General features: G+C 34.8%; 1 protein-coding gene across 1 annotated transcript in view; it reads left to right on the top strand.

The window, feature by feature from the left end:
• LOC120093145 (leucine-rich repeat and IQ domain-containing protein 1-like) overlaps positions 1–16,333 on the top strand; it is a 125,601-nt gene that overhangs the window by 5,007 nt on the left and 104,261 nt on the right. The window contains exon 5 of the mRNA XM_039080113.1: positions 3,483–3,584. Coding sequence (XP_038936041.1) covers positions 3,483–3,584 — 102 coding nt within the window. The remainder of the gene's footprint in view (positions 1–3,482; positions 3,585–16,333) is intronic.

Genomic DNA, 16,333 nt, shown 5'->3' with positions numbered 1-16,333 from the left:
ATCCGAGTTACCAGACTCTGAGGGAAGTTTAAGATTCAGGACTGCCACGAAGAACACCAACCATATGTAAGGCGAGAGGCCCAAGTCTATTGAAAACATGCAGGGTCAATAACCTGAGGGTAGCAAGCATATTTGGAAGTAAGACTAGATGAGCTGGCTGGGGAAAGGGAGTGGGTGGCTGGTTTTGATGCCTCACACTCTTCAGAAGCTCTCAGTAGAGGGATTTGGGTGCCTAGAAGCGGGCAAAATATAAGGGTAGAAAGTGTAGAATGCAGACATAATACATGTTTCTCTGTATACATCGTATTTATGCTTGTTGAATTTAAGCTTTTCTAATTAAAATAAGGTGAAGTAAAAACAGGTTAATATTTTTAAAGGAAGGGTGAGACAGAAGGATAAAAATGATTCATTGGCTCTTTAGTTCCTGAAAGTATCACGTATATGATTCTTCGTCACTGGGTATTTGCTGGCTTTATTTTCAATAAAAATGGTTTAAGCCGCTTTGTATTATTAAGTCATATTCAAGAAGTAAGAAATGTAGAGTGTTTTAACACACTCATCTAGTGCATTTTAAGGGGATCACGAGATGTGGGAAAAGAGCTTCCAAAAATAGCTAATGAATTTTTAAATGAGAGGGATTAATAATGACAAAACCTCAGCAAAGCAAAATTTACTTAAGATTTATTTTATTTACCTCAAAAATTCTAGAAATAATAAGAATTTCAGTCAAACACTATTCTGTTGTGCTTCCAAAAACAATAATGGAATTCACTCTGAATCATAAAGCAGTTGAGCCTCTTTACCTATTTCACATTAAATTCCATAATCCACTAACTTATCTGGCACCTAACTCAATATTAAAGTTATTAATAAACATTTAAAATTATATATTTATGGCTTTGTGGGTCTTTAGTAAATTTTAGATTCATATTTGGGAAGTTAAATTTAAATTAGTACTTGTATATGCAAACAAATATTGGTGGTAATGTGGTTCAAGAGGGCCAGGGTCCACACCAAGCCAAACTTAGCAGTGTTTTCCATGTGATGCTGGCCTTAGAGACATGATGGATACAAGAAATTCTGCATTTTCACTCCATGGTCTCATACTAAGAATGTGACAAAGGAGTTCCTGTATGAAGACCCAATAAAGGGAAAAGACTATGGTGTGAATGCATTAGCATGAATCCTAGACTCCAAAGGATGTTCTAAGATGTTGGCTGTGGAATGTCTGTTATAAGGACTGTATATAGGGAGTAGAGCCATCCAAAGACAGAAGTATGTTGCAGGAAGCATAGCTGCAGGGAAATAGCCACCTAGTCCTTTGAAATGAAAGTATTGGACATTAGACATGAAGCTGTAGGATTTGGTGTTTGCCTTGCTGGGATCCAGTCTTGCTTTAAGTCTAATATTACTTTGCTATGTTCCCATTCCTCCTTTTTGGAATGGCTCAATGGTTAATAGCACTGACTGCTCTTCCAGGGGTCCTGAGTTCAATTCCCAGCAACCACATGGTGGCTCACAACCATCTATAATGGAATCTGGTGCCCTCTCCTGGTGTGTCTGAAGACAGCTACAGTGTGCTCATATAAATAAAATAAATAAATCTTTTTAAAAAAAGAGAGAGAGTCAGCAGAAGAGACCTTCAACTTCCAATCAATGTTAGTACTTTAAAAGCCTTTGAAAACATTTGAAGTTGAATTTATTAATTTCAAATTATGTTCTAGATATAAGACCATGGCCAGCGAGCTGATTATAGTAGTTTAAATTAGAAGTGCCCCCATGGTCTCAGGCATTCGAACACTTGCTCCCCAGTTGGTTACAGTTTGGAGAGGTTTAGGAGGTAAGAACACTTGTCAAAAGGGACGGTTTTAATATGGGGAGGGCAACACCCATATAGAAGGAGAGGGGAAGGGGTTAGGGGTCTGATGGACAGGAAACCAGGAAAGGGAATAACATTTGAAATGTAAATAAGAAATACCCAATTTAATAAAAATGGAAGAAAAAATCTTGCCTCTTTGAGTTTGCTCTCTGCCATTTGTGCATTTGGTTCAAGATGTGAGCTCCCAGCACTCTGGTCCTCAGAGCAAGGCTGCTGTTTCTTGCTATGACTCTACTTTGCACCAATGAACTCTTATCCCTCAGGAACCATAAGCTAAAGTAGACCCTGTCTTTCTTAAGTTGCTTTTGGTCTTGGTGTTTTATTACAGCAATATAAAAGTAGCTCACACAGTTGTTCAGTATGAGCAACCTTTATCTCATTCTCAGGAAGCCCTAGGTTCAGCCACCAGCAGCTCACAAAATTGGGCATATCTGTGCATGGCTGAAATCCACACAGAAGGTAGAGGCAGGTAGATTGATGTTAATGACTATCCAAAAAGTTTGAGTCCACGCTATGCTATATGAGACCCTGTCATTAAACAATATACAATAACTACATTTAATGATATTTTTGTGTGAGAAGAATGGCATTAAGATAGTGATAAAAACTGAGTCTTTACATAGGGTTGTGAAATTATACCTTCTCAAGTTGACTTATACATCTTTTGAGATATCGCTAGATATGTGAATGGCTTATAGGACATTTGCTACCTGAGCGATGGCACGTCTGCACACTTATTATTGCTAATTCCTAGTGAATTTTTGTTAAAAAAATAAACAAAAACATAACCTCGAAATGATCATAATACCTTAAGGTAGAAAAGAGCCAAGCGTTGACTGATAACTTCAGTGTCGTGTTGTAAACACACAAATGAGCCTCAGTGGGGCTCAGTTACTGCTGGAAGACTACTACAGAGTACTAGGAGCTCGTCACAGAGCCCCCTTCTACAGATGCTCTTCTTTTCTCCTCTCAGTGTGCAGTCAGAAACTGGAAAACCGCTAAAGAATACAGGGCCAAATCCTATTTATCCATTCCATAAAACCATTATTTATTAATAAGAAATTATAAAGCCCTATATTCACAATGGCTCACTTTGCAATATTCTAGCCAGATTAATACAATTCATAACATTAAAATACAGCAAGAGTTTATATAACTTCCTTGCTACATAAATTATTTAGTACAGAGGAGAAAACACTTTGTATGTAGAATTACTTTTTTCTATTATCTGTTTCCTTGATATCATGCTTCTATCTCTTATATGTGCTCTCTGTGTAGTTTAGTGAGGATATATTGACTATATTATCTTCCCATAAATAGCATGACTCCCAAATAAGAAAATGCTACCTGAAAATGTATAGACATTCAAATTTTCACAGTATTATTAATATTTCTGTCATTATACTAAATGAGAACTATACATTTGATCTTCTAACTAAGATTACTTTATATTATCAAATTTAAACAGGTATCTTGTTACACAGAGCTCCATAGAGTGTTTATAATGAAATATAAATGTATGCAGTAAAAACATAAAGAAAACATATGGTGGTATTAGAGAAGGAGTAACATAGAGGTGGTCTTTTTATCTTTCTTCCCCTAGAACCGTCTGTGCGACTAGCATTATTCAAAAAGAACAAAAATAAACTTTCGGTTACCAAGTCATCAAAGAAATCACAGCTCAGAAGAGACAATTACTTTGCAGGTAAGGTTTAATGAAAGACACAGAAAGGTAAAGGTCTGTAAGGATAGGAAAAAGTATTATTAATATATTTTCAGTCCTTGTAAGACATACAGTGCACACATGCAGGTTATATATGCTAATTCGCTTTGAATAAAAATTAAATCTATATATCAAACTAAAAGCCCTGTTTACCATCAAATATATTACTCTGTTTTTTCATTTGTGTTATCTAGATTTTAAGTGCCCTTTACTTTTTGCATAAATATGCCAGTAATATTACTTCATCAGTCACTTTCAAGTTGATATAAAATTTTTACAGGTGCAAATTATATTAGCTTGAACTAATGAGGTTTTTCACATGCTAAAAAGACACTCTGATATGCTTAGGTTTAGTATGTTCAAATTTATTAAACAGTACAAATATACTCTATTATTTAAAATCCATTCCCTCAAACTACACAAATCTGTTATTAACAGGCAAGACAATATAGATATATCCTCCAGTTTCTATGTAGTCAATAGGGAAAGGTTTCTCTGTAACTTTTAGAACTGAGGGCTCCCATATCTAATGGGTTACATTTCTGATTTCAGCATTCAGAAGACTGGTAGGCTTGTATTATTAATCAGAATACAATGTGACTTACCAGTTTCATACCTCTTTGTAGACCTAACATTTTTACAGTTTATTCTACCAGTACTCTCCAATAATCATTTATAATGGGCAAAAGGCATATATTTTTGAATGGAAAGTAACTATTGACTTCTCTATCTTTCACATAAGAGATCTTAAAACACACACATCATTAATAACATGATTTAGAGGGGGTTTGTTGTGCTTTGCATTTCATTAAGATTTGGAAATGACTATAGAGAGACATATTAAAAGGGTATGTCAGAAAACATGACATCTCGAATTTTCTTGTAAGTTTGTAACAATAAACACATAAACAATAATACACATACATGAGTTTATTGCATGTGTAGATTATGGCAAGTGTATAGGTATATGGTATGTGTATCCATTCTCTTGTTTTAATATTTACAATTTTTTCATGATAAGGCAACTTCAAGTTGTGCCCATTAAGGATATCAACTCAATATTGGGACTTGAGGGACAAGTCAGCCGTTAAGCATAGTGACTGCCCTGGATTCAAGTCCCAGCATATACTGGGACACTTACAATTATCTGTAACTCCAAATATATTCAAAATCCTCTTCTGTCCTCCTCAAGCACCAGCCACACATGTGATACACAGACATACATGCAAGCAAAAACATCTATATACCTAAAATTAAAAATTATAAAACTTCAAATATTAAGGAGTATTTTAATAGAAATAAATTGTATTTCCTAAATAAAGTAAACCTGGACTTTCAAACAGCTTTCTTGTTATATATATATATATATATATATATATATATATATATATATATATATATATATATATATATAACTTTACTAGAACACTGTTCTTAGAAGTAAATAGGAGCAATTGTGATGAAATTGCTCATCAACTGCATAGGTAACCTTTTCCTGTTAAATAGACACACCTTTACTAGAGAAGAGAAATACTTAGAAGAAAGAGGCATTTAATTTACATGGCTTGGATATTTAGAAAGAAAAACTCTATGCAAAACTGTTCTCGTGTATTATTCTCCCATAATACTACATGTGAACAACCTGTTATTTAGACTATGAACTAATATAAGATGGGCAAAGAAATGTTCACAGTGGAGACAGGGAATGTACGAAAGAACACCGAGTGCACATAAATTTTATCAGCAAAGTTGTTTTTAATATTGTTTTTAGTTTTTTCTCTCTCATGTGAAATGTTTGTTTTGATGTTTTATGTGTTTTTGCAATCCAAGATATTTGCAACTTCCTTCATTATTTTGAGAGAATATTATATGCATATAGAGTTTCTAATTAGTGGATAATAAACTTGTGGTTATTTTAAGGCTTTTGATTTTAAGGAATCGGCTGGACAATAATCGTTCTACATGAAAGACATTCATTTAACTTACATTTAGTAAAGGAATTTACAGTTACTATATTAACTTTGTCTTACTTTGTTAAGAAGAGGTAAAGATAAAATGCTGCCTGTTGTTGCATTGAGTCCCATAATGTCTTAAGAGCTGCTCTGAACTCAGCATGCTCCTAAGTGCATATTCAGTAATTCAGAAGATAGCTTAATTCAGCAGGCTGACCAACTGCAGCTACATAGTCACGGATGCATTCTTAAACCAAGCCTTCTGAGATAAAGCTTGTTTGTGACAGAGTATACAGGGTTATAAAATAGAATAGTATACTGTTTATATATACATAGTTGTAGATTTTATAATATATAGTATAAAACTATAATTCAATTAATTTTAGTGTTGCATAACCAACATTACCTCTTGATTTTAGAACATTAGAACTTATTTTCTCTTAAGAAAAAAATGAAATAAAATTAAAAGTAGGAATTTGAGCCCCTGTCCAATGAGAGAAATCAAAATTAAATTTGCTATAAGTCAGATTAAGTAACTCCATGTGGAATAGTATCTCAGAACTATGGTACGCCAGCATTGTTTTATAATTTTCTGATTTTCCTCAAATTAGATCATAGTACTATTTGAGTATTGATTCTATAATTCTAATTTATTTTATATTAACACTCTATGAGTTATAGAAAAAACATTCTTTTTCAATTTTACAGTCATGACCATGTATAATGTCATGAGTTTTGTAAATTGTATTAAATGCTTTGATTATTACTATGGACTCCTTTCTAGATTTCAATAGATAAATGAAGATATTCAATGAAAATTATGGTTACACCTATGGAATATTGGATATGGAATAAATTTTAATAAATAGTACAAGGCTAAAAACCCTAGCTTTCATCAATCCATGTTTATAAAATACCTATTTATTTAGTTTGACATGTACATGACATGTAATACATCTTTACCTTAAGCTTCAAAAAGGCTAAGTTTGGACCACATCTGTACCCAAGGTAACCAAAGGTGTAGGTGATGTGTCATCGATCATTTGGTTCTTCCTCTAGAACTGAAGGCCTACAGACTGTTTAACAGACTGTAGATTTATTACGACTTGTTTGTTTGCACAATTGACTGTTCTCTTAGCCTACTTTTGTTATCACAGATAATTCTTTCTTGGGTTTAATATCTTATCTTGCCTAGAAAGTCTCTGAAGACACATTTTGTTTTCTTTCCTTTTAAGTGAATTAGTAAGAGTCCTGAAATTACTCTTCAATATTTGTCACTGACCTAAGAGGAAGCAGTGTGGTCATCATATAAGTATACATGCCACAATTTGTCTAACACAGTTTAAATCATTTTTAAGAGTAGCTATTTCAACTATTTTCTTTAATTAATTTATATAATACAAAAGGTATTTTCAGATTCGATTATTAAAAAATAGTATATAGATGGTTGTGTCACCACTATCCTTGATATTCCCTGTTATAAGTTATTTTATTCTTTTTAATATTATATTCATTGATAAAACATGATTTTATAAAATTGAGGAACAATATGTTACTTTGCATATATATACCATGTGACATATATGCAGCTAATTAAAATGTATGTTAATTACTCTCCAACCTGTAATTTTTAGAGTAAAACATTTATACCCTTAACTATTCTGAAGCAGATACTGAATCATTACTTTCTATGGTGGCTTTGATATCTGGTAGATCTCATTGCCCATTTTTCTTGTCTTGGTAGCCTTTGATCAGTAGCTTCTCTTTCCCTTCACTCTCAATACCTTAAGTTCTGGTAACTATGATTCTACTATGATCATGAGATCAACATTACTAGATACTATATTTGTGCTACATGATGTTCCCTTTGTCTTGTTTATGCTATATTATTTTACTTACACTGATTTCCTTCAACTTCATTCATGTTGTCACAAATAATGGGTTTTCTTTTAACCTATTTAACTGACCAATATTGCTTTTTGTAAATATGACATAGTTTTTATCCATTCACATTTTGATATGCACTGTTATTTAGGTATCTTGGTGACTATGAATAATCTTGTATCAATAATACAGATTTGCAGATATGTCTAGTATACTGTCTTCATTTCCTTTAAATAATTGCTAAGTAGTGAGATTGCTATATCAAATAGTATTTCTACTTTTAGTTTTGTGAGGAGTTTCTATAGTGTTTTAAACAGTAGATTGTATTGATTTATATTCACCTAACCATGTATATTGTTCCATTTCCTCCACATTATGGCTTTTTATCTTCTGTGTTTATGATGATAGCCATCTAACTAAAGTAGATACTTCATCCTTGTTTTCATTGTCCTCAATGCTAATGATTCCACTCATTTCCTCATTTACATGTTTGTCATTTGTATGTCATATTTTTAGCTAGCTAGCTAGATGATTATTTGATGGTAAGAATACTAGGTAAATGATAAATATGAATAGTTAGAATAATAGATAAATGGTATAAAGATATCTAGATTGATAGATATTATAGATGGATAGATACATAGATAGATAGGTAGGTAGGTAGATAGATAGATAGATAGATAAACATTTTAAATGTCTGCCTTTAAATCATGTCTTAGACTTTCTCCCTGTTTTCTTTTAGTGGTCTAGTTCCAATTTATTTAAAGCATTATCCATTCCTTGTTATATAGTCCTTGGACTCGTGCAAAAATGACACTAACCATAAATGTGTGGGTTTGCTTCTGAGTTTTCTGTCATGTCATTGGCCCCTGTGTCTGTCTCCATCTCAACATTCTGCTGTTTCTATGACAATTGCTTTCTAATAAGTTTTGGAATCTGAGAACTTGATGCCTTAAGCTTCATTCTCTAAGCTCATGATAGCTTTAGCATTTTGTGGTTCTGTGCAAATTTAATAATTTTATTATATTTCTGTGGAAAAAAACCTTGAAATTTTGAAAGAATGACTTTGAATCTGTCCAAAAGTTCTGTATGAAGATGTTAGCAATAAATAACTTATAGCCTGCTAGCTTGGAATAGCTTTCCATTTTTCAAACCTGCCCTCAGTTGGCTGTGTTTCTAATGTGTTCTATATTCTTCAGTATAGAGGTTTTATTAATTCTGTAACTAAATTTGTATAGAAAGATTTTATTGTTGCTTTGTAAGTATGTCATTGATTTCATTTTAACATGCTCTTTGGTTGATGGTTTAGGCTTTGTGAGGCCTCATGGTCTAGGTTACTTGACTCTGTAGGTCTTCTTGTGGTATCCTTGACCCCTCTGGCTTCCTAAGTCCTATCCATGAGACTTACAAAGACTCCTTGAGTTCTGCCTGATGTTTGGCTGTGGTTCTACTGTTTCCACACACTGCTAGATGGAGCCTCTAAGGATCCAGTTGTGCTAGGCTCCTGCCTACAAGCATAGTAGAGTATTATTAAGAGTGTCAGAGGTTGGCTGTCTCCCATGGGATAGGTTTCAGGTTGAGGCAGTCATTGGTTGACTGTTGCCTCAGTCTCATTTCCAACTTTATTCCTGTGCATCTTGTAAGCAATACAAATTTTAGGTTGAAGGTTTGTGGGTGGGTTGATGGCCCCTTTCTTCCACTGGCAGTCCTGCCTGGCAACAGGCAGTGGCCATTTGAGTCTATATCCCTTGCTAGTAGGAGTCTCACCTAGGCTCAATCCCATAGAATGCCTTTTACATATTTTTCTTGCCAATTTTCTCTAGTTAGAATTGCAAGCACACATTAGTCAGAACAGTCATTTTTATTCTATTATTTAAAGGAAAGGTTCTGAAATTTTCACCATGGAGAGTAAATATCCTTAATTTTGTTAATATTACATGTCATATTTATTAAGTTTCCTGTGTCAAAACATTCATGCATCACTGAGATAAATGCCATTTTTTTATAACAGTTTGAATCTAAACTTTAACATTTACTAGCTCTGTGGTCTTAACAACAACAAACAGATGTTAATTTATTATTTTGTTTAACTTTTATTATATATTTAGTATTATTTTAATTAAAGATTCTTTTGCTAATTTTAATTGTGTGTGTATTTGTGTTTGTGTGTGCATGTGTGTATGTGTATGTGTAAATGTACATGTGTGTATGTGTATGTTTGTGTGTATGTGTGTGTGTGTGTGTGTGTGTGTGTGTGTGTGTGTACTGGGAACTGAACTATAGTCGGTCTTTTAAAATATTCTTTACCACTGAGTCGTTAATTACATTCATAGAATTGGTTTATACATAGTTTGGTGAATATTGACACATTGACCCTATATACTGCTTGTGAAGTACACAAATACCTAATATAATTATGTTACATAGTAAGTGGTCAAAAACTAATTAATGACATTAATAAATTTTAAGGTAATGGCTTTTTATTAAATTTTACACTTCTTTTTTCTTTTCCTTTTTTGGATATTTTCTTTATTTACAATTCAAATGTTATCCCCTTTCCAAGTTTCCCCTCCAGAAACCCCCATGACATCCCCCCTTCCCCTGTTTCTATGGGGGTGTTCCCCCACCTATCCATCCACTCCCTCCTACCTCCCTGTCCTGGCAATCCCCTACACTGGGGCATCAAGCCTTCACAAGACCAATGGCCTCTCCAATTGATATCCAACAAGGCCATCCACTGCTCCATATGCAGCCGGAGCCGTGGATTGCTCCATGTGTAATCTTTGGTTGGTGGTTTGGTCTCTGGGAGCTCTGGGTTGTCTGGTTGTTTGATATTTGTATTTCTTACTAAACACTATAAGGCTAATTTCTTTAAGGGCCACATGTATTATAACTGTCCCCATCAAGCAAATAGGGAACCAGTGAATTTGAGAGTTTAATAATTGACTTATCCAAAGTCAAATATATAGTATCATACATGTTTAGGAACCTTAAAAAGGGACCTAAATTCTTCATGAAACCAAAGATAAACTAAAGCATATTGTAAAATTTGAAGAACAAGATTTTAGAGTAATTCTGAAATGTTAAACAAAAACTGAGGGAAATATAAAGACTAAATATTGGATAATCCAGATCTCTAGGAGACCCATGGAGAACTTCATTTTTAATTCCTATACACTTGTTGGCATCAACATAAATGAGAAAGTAGATTTCTGCCTTCATAGCAACTAGTGTTGTTGTTTATGCTATAGTTAGCTTAGGTTCTCCCAGAGCCCTAATAATACAGATAAGGATGCTTGCAGTTAACCATGGACTGATCACAGGGACCCCAATGGAGATGTTAAGAGAAGAGGCTGAAGGAGCTGTAGGGGTTTGTAGCCCTATAGGAAGAACAACAATGTCAACAAACCAGACCCCCCACAGCTCCCAGGGAATAAATCACCAACCAATGAATACACATGGAGGCACACATGACTCCAGCCACATATGTAGCAGAGGATGGCATTGTCCAGCATTAATAGGAGGGAAAGCCCTTGGTCCTGTGAAGGCTTGTTTCCCAGTGTAGGGAAATGCCAGGGCAGTGAGGTGGGAGTGGGTGGGTGGGAGTGGGAGCATCCTCATAGAAGCATGGAAGAAGGGAGAAAAGGGTTACCATTTGAAATGTAAATACATAAAATATCCAAGAAAAATAAAATTTAAAAAAATTATGATGCTACATTATTGAGAAACAAACTACTTGACTCTGGTTTCATAATAATTAATGGAAATATTTGACTTCACATCTATTCATTTTTAGATACTTAGCAACCGTCTTACAGTCCCAAAGTGAACAGTGTATTTTTAACTCATTCATGCTCATTTATATTTATACATAAATGAAATTCCTCGCTTACTCTCATCTAAACTAAATGGCTAAATTGGCTGCCTCAAAAGCTAGAGCAAATTTAGAATTCTGGGATTAGCCAGAGGGTAAAATTGAAGCCAGGAAAAAAAATGGGTCCAGCCTGACAACTTTCTCAGGAAGATAATTTTAAACCTCAGTTCTTTATTCCCTGGAACAATTTTACTTGATTTTAAAGTGAAGTTTTCTTAAATCCCAGTATGGTGCTGTCATCACAAACATGAACCCTATTTGTCTTCTTGTAAAATAGAAGATTTACAGATACCATATGTTCCTATATGTCATAAATGCTTAAATATTTTGTATTAAATTTTCAAGTAATGAAAACTTTTGAAAAACTTTAATTTCTATAATTTTTACTTCAGAGCAATGTAATCAAACCATCTTCTTTTGTGGTATTTTTTGCTTTATGATTACAAGCATTTTCTCCTGCTTTCTCTGTTTTAATGACAGGTTGAAGCACAAAATCATATTATCCAGACTGTTTTAGGGTAGGTCTTGTGTTTCCACAACTGTATATATAATACTTGCTAATGGTGTGCAGTGTTTATGTATTAAGAGGTAACAGAGATTTACTAACATTTAGACGGGCATTTAGCTACAGGGAATGCATGAGCAAAGAAAACCTAAAGATATACTGCTAAAAGATGCCTGCAGTCTTATATCTGTGGAGAAAATCACATTAATAATCAGAACAGACAAGGGGAGGAAGATTTATAAAATGTGTTATAGGTTTTTCAGTAGCTTGATTTCCTGTAATTACTGTGATTTGAATTATTACATTTGTACCACATTGTGAATATCTTATATCATCTCTATATCCCCTGATGTTATTGTAGTGCCTAGGCTACAGACCCATGAAAAAAAATGTATACCACTTACTGGATTTGAGCTGGCTTCCTGTGTGTATAAAAGACAAGAAAAATGTACCTTCACATGCAACACTGAATGACACTGCTAAATGTGTCTGTAATGTACTTTAATTTAAAAATGTATGTTGAGGAAATAGAATCATGAAAAGGTAAATGTTCAGTAAGTGCTTTTCTGAGTAAGTAAAAACACAGAGACCCCTGACCTTAAATAATTTCAAATAGAGATGACATTAAAGATCCTCATGCCTTTAAATATGTGGCTTCGATTGTCATAATGGATGGATGATTGTCTTTGTACAACCCTGAAAAGCCTTTCACTTAACTTCTTTTTGTTTATTCTTCTCTCATATATTACATTTCAACTGCAGTTTCTACTCCCTCTTCTCTCCTCAGACTGCCTCCATTGCACATGTCTCCCCTCTCTCCCAGATCCACCTTCAAGCCCCCCACTGCAACTTTTCCCCATTCTGTAGGCTTTTCCCAATCTGTGGGTTGCCGTTTTATCCTAAGGACAGTGTCCTTTGCCTTACAGAAGCTTTCCAGTTTTATGAGATCCTATTTGTTGATTATTTTTCTTAGAACAATGTGTCATTGGTGTTCTGTTGAAGAAATTTCCCCTTGCCCATGTATTTGAGTCTCTTTCCCACTTTCTCTTCTATTGAGTGTATCTGGTTTTTATGTGAAGGTCCTTGATCTACTTGAACTTGAGTTTTGTACAAGGTGTTAAGAATGGATCAGCTTGCATTCTTCTACATGCTGACCATCACCATTTGTTGAAAATGCTATCTTTTTTTCCACTGTATGGTTTTGGCTCCTTTGTCAAAATCAAGTGACCATAGGTGTGTGCATTCATTTCAGGGTCTTCAATTCTATTCCACTGGTCTATCTGCCTGTCTCTGTGCCAGTACCATACAGTTTTTATTACTATCACTCTGTAATACTGCTTGAGGTCAGGGATGTTAATTTCCCCCAGAATTTCTTTTATTGCTGAGAATAGTTTTTGCTATGACTGGGATTGTTTGAATGACAATTGTGCCTCATAGGGTCAGGTATTTTGATACTCTTCTGTTGATAATATATGAGGAGGTTGTAAAATCTTTGGGAGACGGAGCCTTGCAGGAGGAAGCATGTCACAGAGCGTGGTTAGTCTTTATACTCACACCCTACTTACTGCTTGCTAGCTGTTTCATGATTGCATTTGATGATGACAGCTTTTAGCCTCCTCAACCAGCCAACATGTTTGCAGCTTGTGTCTGTACTTCCCCACAATGATGGACTCTTAGCACTCTAGAACCCTCGGCAAACTAAATTCTTACATTGCTTTGGATTGTGTGGTTTTCCCATGACATCGGAATACTATCTAATACTATAACCTAACCAAACACAAATCACATCCCTAGAGAGCGCTCTAAACACCATTGTACTGACAAGGCTTCAGTGGAGACATTTTATGTGGATACGGATTGAGCTCAAGACACTTTGTTTACTGATCAGGCAACTGAGTATAATAGAATTCTTAGAGAGTTTTACGTTTTAGGAGCCATCCTACTATTAACATCAGGGATTTCTAGGACTCAGGAGGGTCATATTAAATGGAAGTTTTCTGACAGTAGTCCTTACTCTTGTGTGTGAGTGTGTGTGTGTGTGTGTGTGTGTGTGTGTGTGTGTGTGTGTGTCCATGTGTGTCTCTGTATGTCTCTGTAAGTGTTGCAGGAAAAACTCAAACAATAAAACAAATCACGCACCATAAATATAAAGAAAATAATTTCATAATCAATTACTATACTAGGTGAAAAACTTGAAAATACCATGAATAGTTTCATAGATATAAAGTAAGATTTTGTTCCGAAATTAACTTGAGATGCCTCAATCACAAAGAGAATTCAGATAAAGAAAAATATATCACTTGAAATAAAAAGTCATATCGTAAAATTTTTGTATAGAAAATAGTTACAGAAGTTAGCCTTTAAGACATTTCAGAAAACATCTTAAAACAAAATAAAAAATAAACCTTATAGCAAATATATGAAGCAGCACCACAGGCCAAGAGGTTCCGGCTTGAAAAGCCATCAGGAATCAAGAAGCATTGACAGTGATGACAGTGAATTAATGAAACGCTACAATCGGCAAAATCATTAGGCACATTCCACTGCTTGTACTATACCACTTTCAGATGACAGGGATTTGTTCTGTGTCAGGATAAAGAATACAAACAAATTCATCCCTTTGGCACATCTTGGAAAGATGTCATAAAACTGTGTGAAAGAACCTTAATTATGTGATGTACTTGAAATCATAAGATAGTCATGCTAATTCCACTTATCGTTGAGCACATCCCACGTGGGATTTTTGTGATTGAGTTGTGTGCCTCAGGATGATATTTTCTCATTGGTCCTGCCATGCTGGACCCCCCAGTGTAGGGGACTATCAGGGTAGGGAGGCGGGAAGGGGTGGATGGATGGGTGGGGGAACACCCTCATAGAAGTAGGGGATGGGGGATGACATAGGCGGTTTATGGATGGGAAACCAGGAAAGATTATAACATGTGAAAAGTAAATAAAAAATATCTAATTTAAAAAAAGATAGTACATACATTGTTTTACATGAAAGTGCTATAGTGAAATTGTGTGTGTGTGTGTGTGTGTGTGTGTGTGTGTGTGTGGTGTGTGTATAAATTATAGAAGATTTACTTTTGTAGCTAAGAATTTGGAGATCTACAATTCAAAGTATGTGAAAATTATACATGTCAATATAAAAAAATTCAACATATAAAAAAGAAAATTATATACAATTTACATAATCATTTTTATTGGAAATAATATTTTACTAATGCCATTTAATCTATAGTGCAAGTTAATTGTAAGCTTTATAAATATTTTTATTGTATTTTTAATTTACATTTCAAATGTTATCCCCTATCCCAATACTTTGCATGCATTCTTATAATAATAATAATAAGCACAACTCCCCCCAAAAGTAAATGTCTTTAATATTCCAAAAATATATAAAGATAAAACACAGAAGGGAATTAGTCATGTTGGTTTGATAACAAAAATCTTAAATTCAATGGCTTCCTTAGATTTTTGAATACTTAATTTTGTAATTTGTTAAAACCTTTTTAAAAAATTCACTTACTAGTTTTTGTTGTTGTTTTTAATTTTATTTTTCTTGGATATTCTATGTATTTACATTTCAAATGATATTCCCTTTCTCTCTTCTCCCATACTCCCTCCCCCTCCCCCTGCTTCTATGGGGATGTTCCCATTACCACCCACTTATTCCCACCCACCCGCTCCCACCTCAATTCCCAGGCATTCCCCTACAATGCGGAAACAAGCATTCACAGCACCAAGGGTTTCTCCTCCTATTGATACTAGACATGCCTTCCTCTGCTACATATGCGGCTGGAACATGGGTCCCTCCATGTGTACTCATTGGTTGGTGGTTTAGTCCCTGGGAGCTCTGGGGGGTCTGGTTGTTTGATAGTGCTGTTCTTCCTATGGGGTTGCAACTCCCTTCATCTCCTTTAGTCTTTCCTCTAATTCCTCCACTGGGGTCCCTGAGCTCAGTCCAATGGTGAGCTGCAAGCATCCTCTTGTATCAGTAAGGCTCTGGCAGAGTCTCTAAGGGGACATTCATATCTGGCTCCTGTCAGCATAGTCATTTCTAATGAGATAACTCAAACCAAAAAGCAAAAAATGGTACATATTCCCCCTTAGTTGTGGATGCTATATATTTGAATGAAGTAAAAATAGAAGTCAGGAAACTAGTAAAGGACTATGTGGGGCATATTTCAAGAGAAGGGGGATGAAGCCTATTTCTTGTACCACCTTCCTTGTTTGTTATGGTTCTATTGCTTTGCTAAATCACCATGACCAAGCAACTTTTTTTTTAATTACACTTATTTTTTATTGAATATTTCTATTTACATTTCTTTTTTTTTTATTAACTTGAGTATTTCTTATATACATTTCAAGTGTTATTCCCTTTCCCGGTTTCCGGACAAACATCCCCCTCCCCCCTCCCCTTCCTTATGGGTGTTCCCCTCCCAACCCTCCCCCCATTGCCGCCCTCCCCCCATAGACTAGTTCACTGGGGGTTCAGTCTTAGCAGGACCCAGGG

The sequence above is a fragment of the Rattus norvegicus genome, chromosome 7, assembly GCF_036323735.1.
Source record: "Rattus norvegicus strain BN/NHsdMcwi chromosome 7, GRCr8, whole genome shotgun sequence".
In the NCBI taxonomy this organism is placed as follows: Eukaryota; Metazoa; Chordata; class Mammalia; order Rodentia; family Muridae; genus Rattus; species Rattus norvegicus.
The sequence above is the reverse complement of the archived record's forward strand: the minus strand, read 5'-3'. Positions and strand labels throughout refer to the sequence as shown.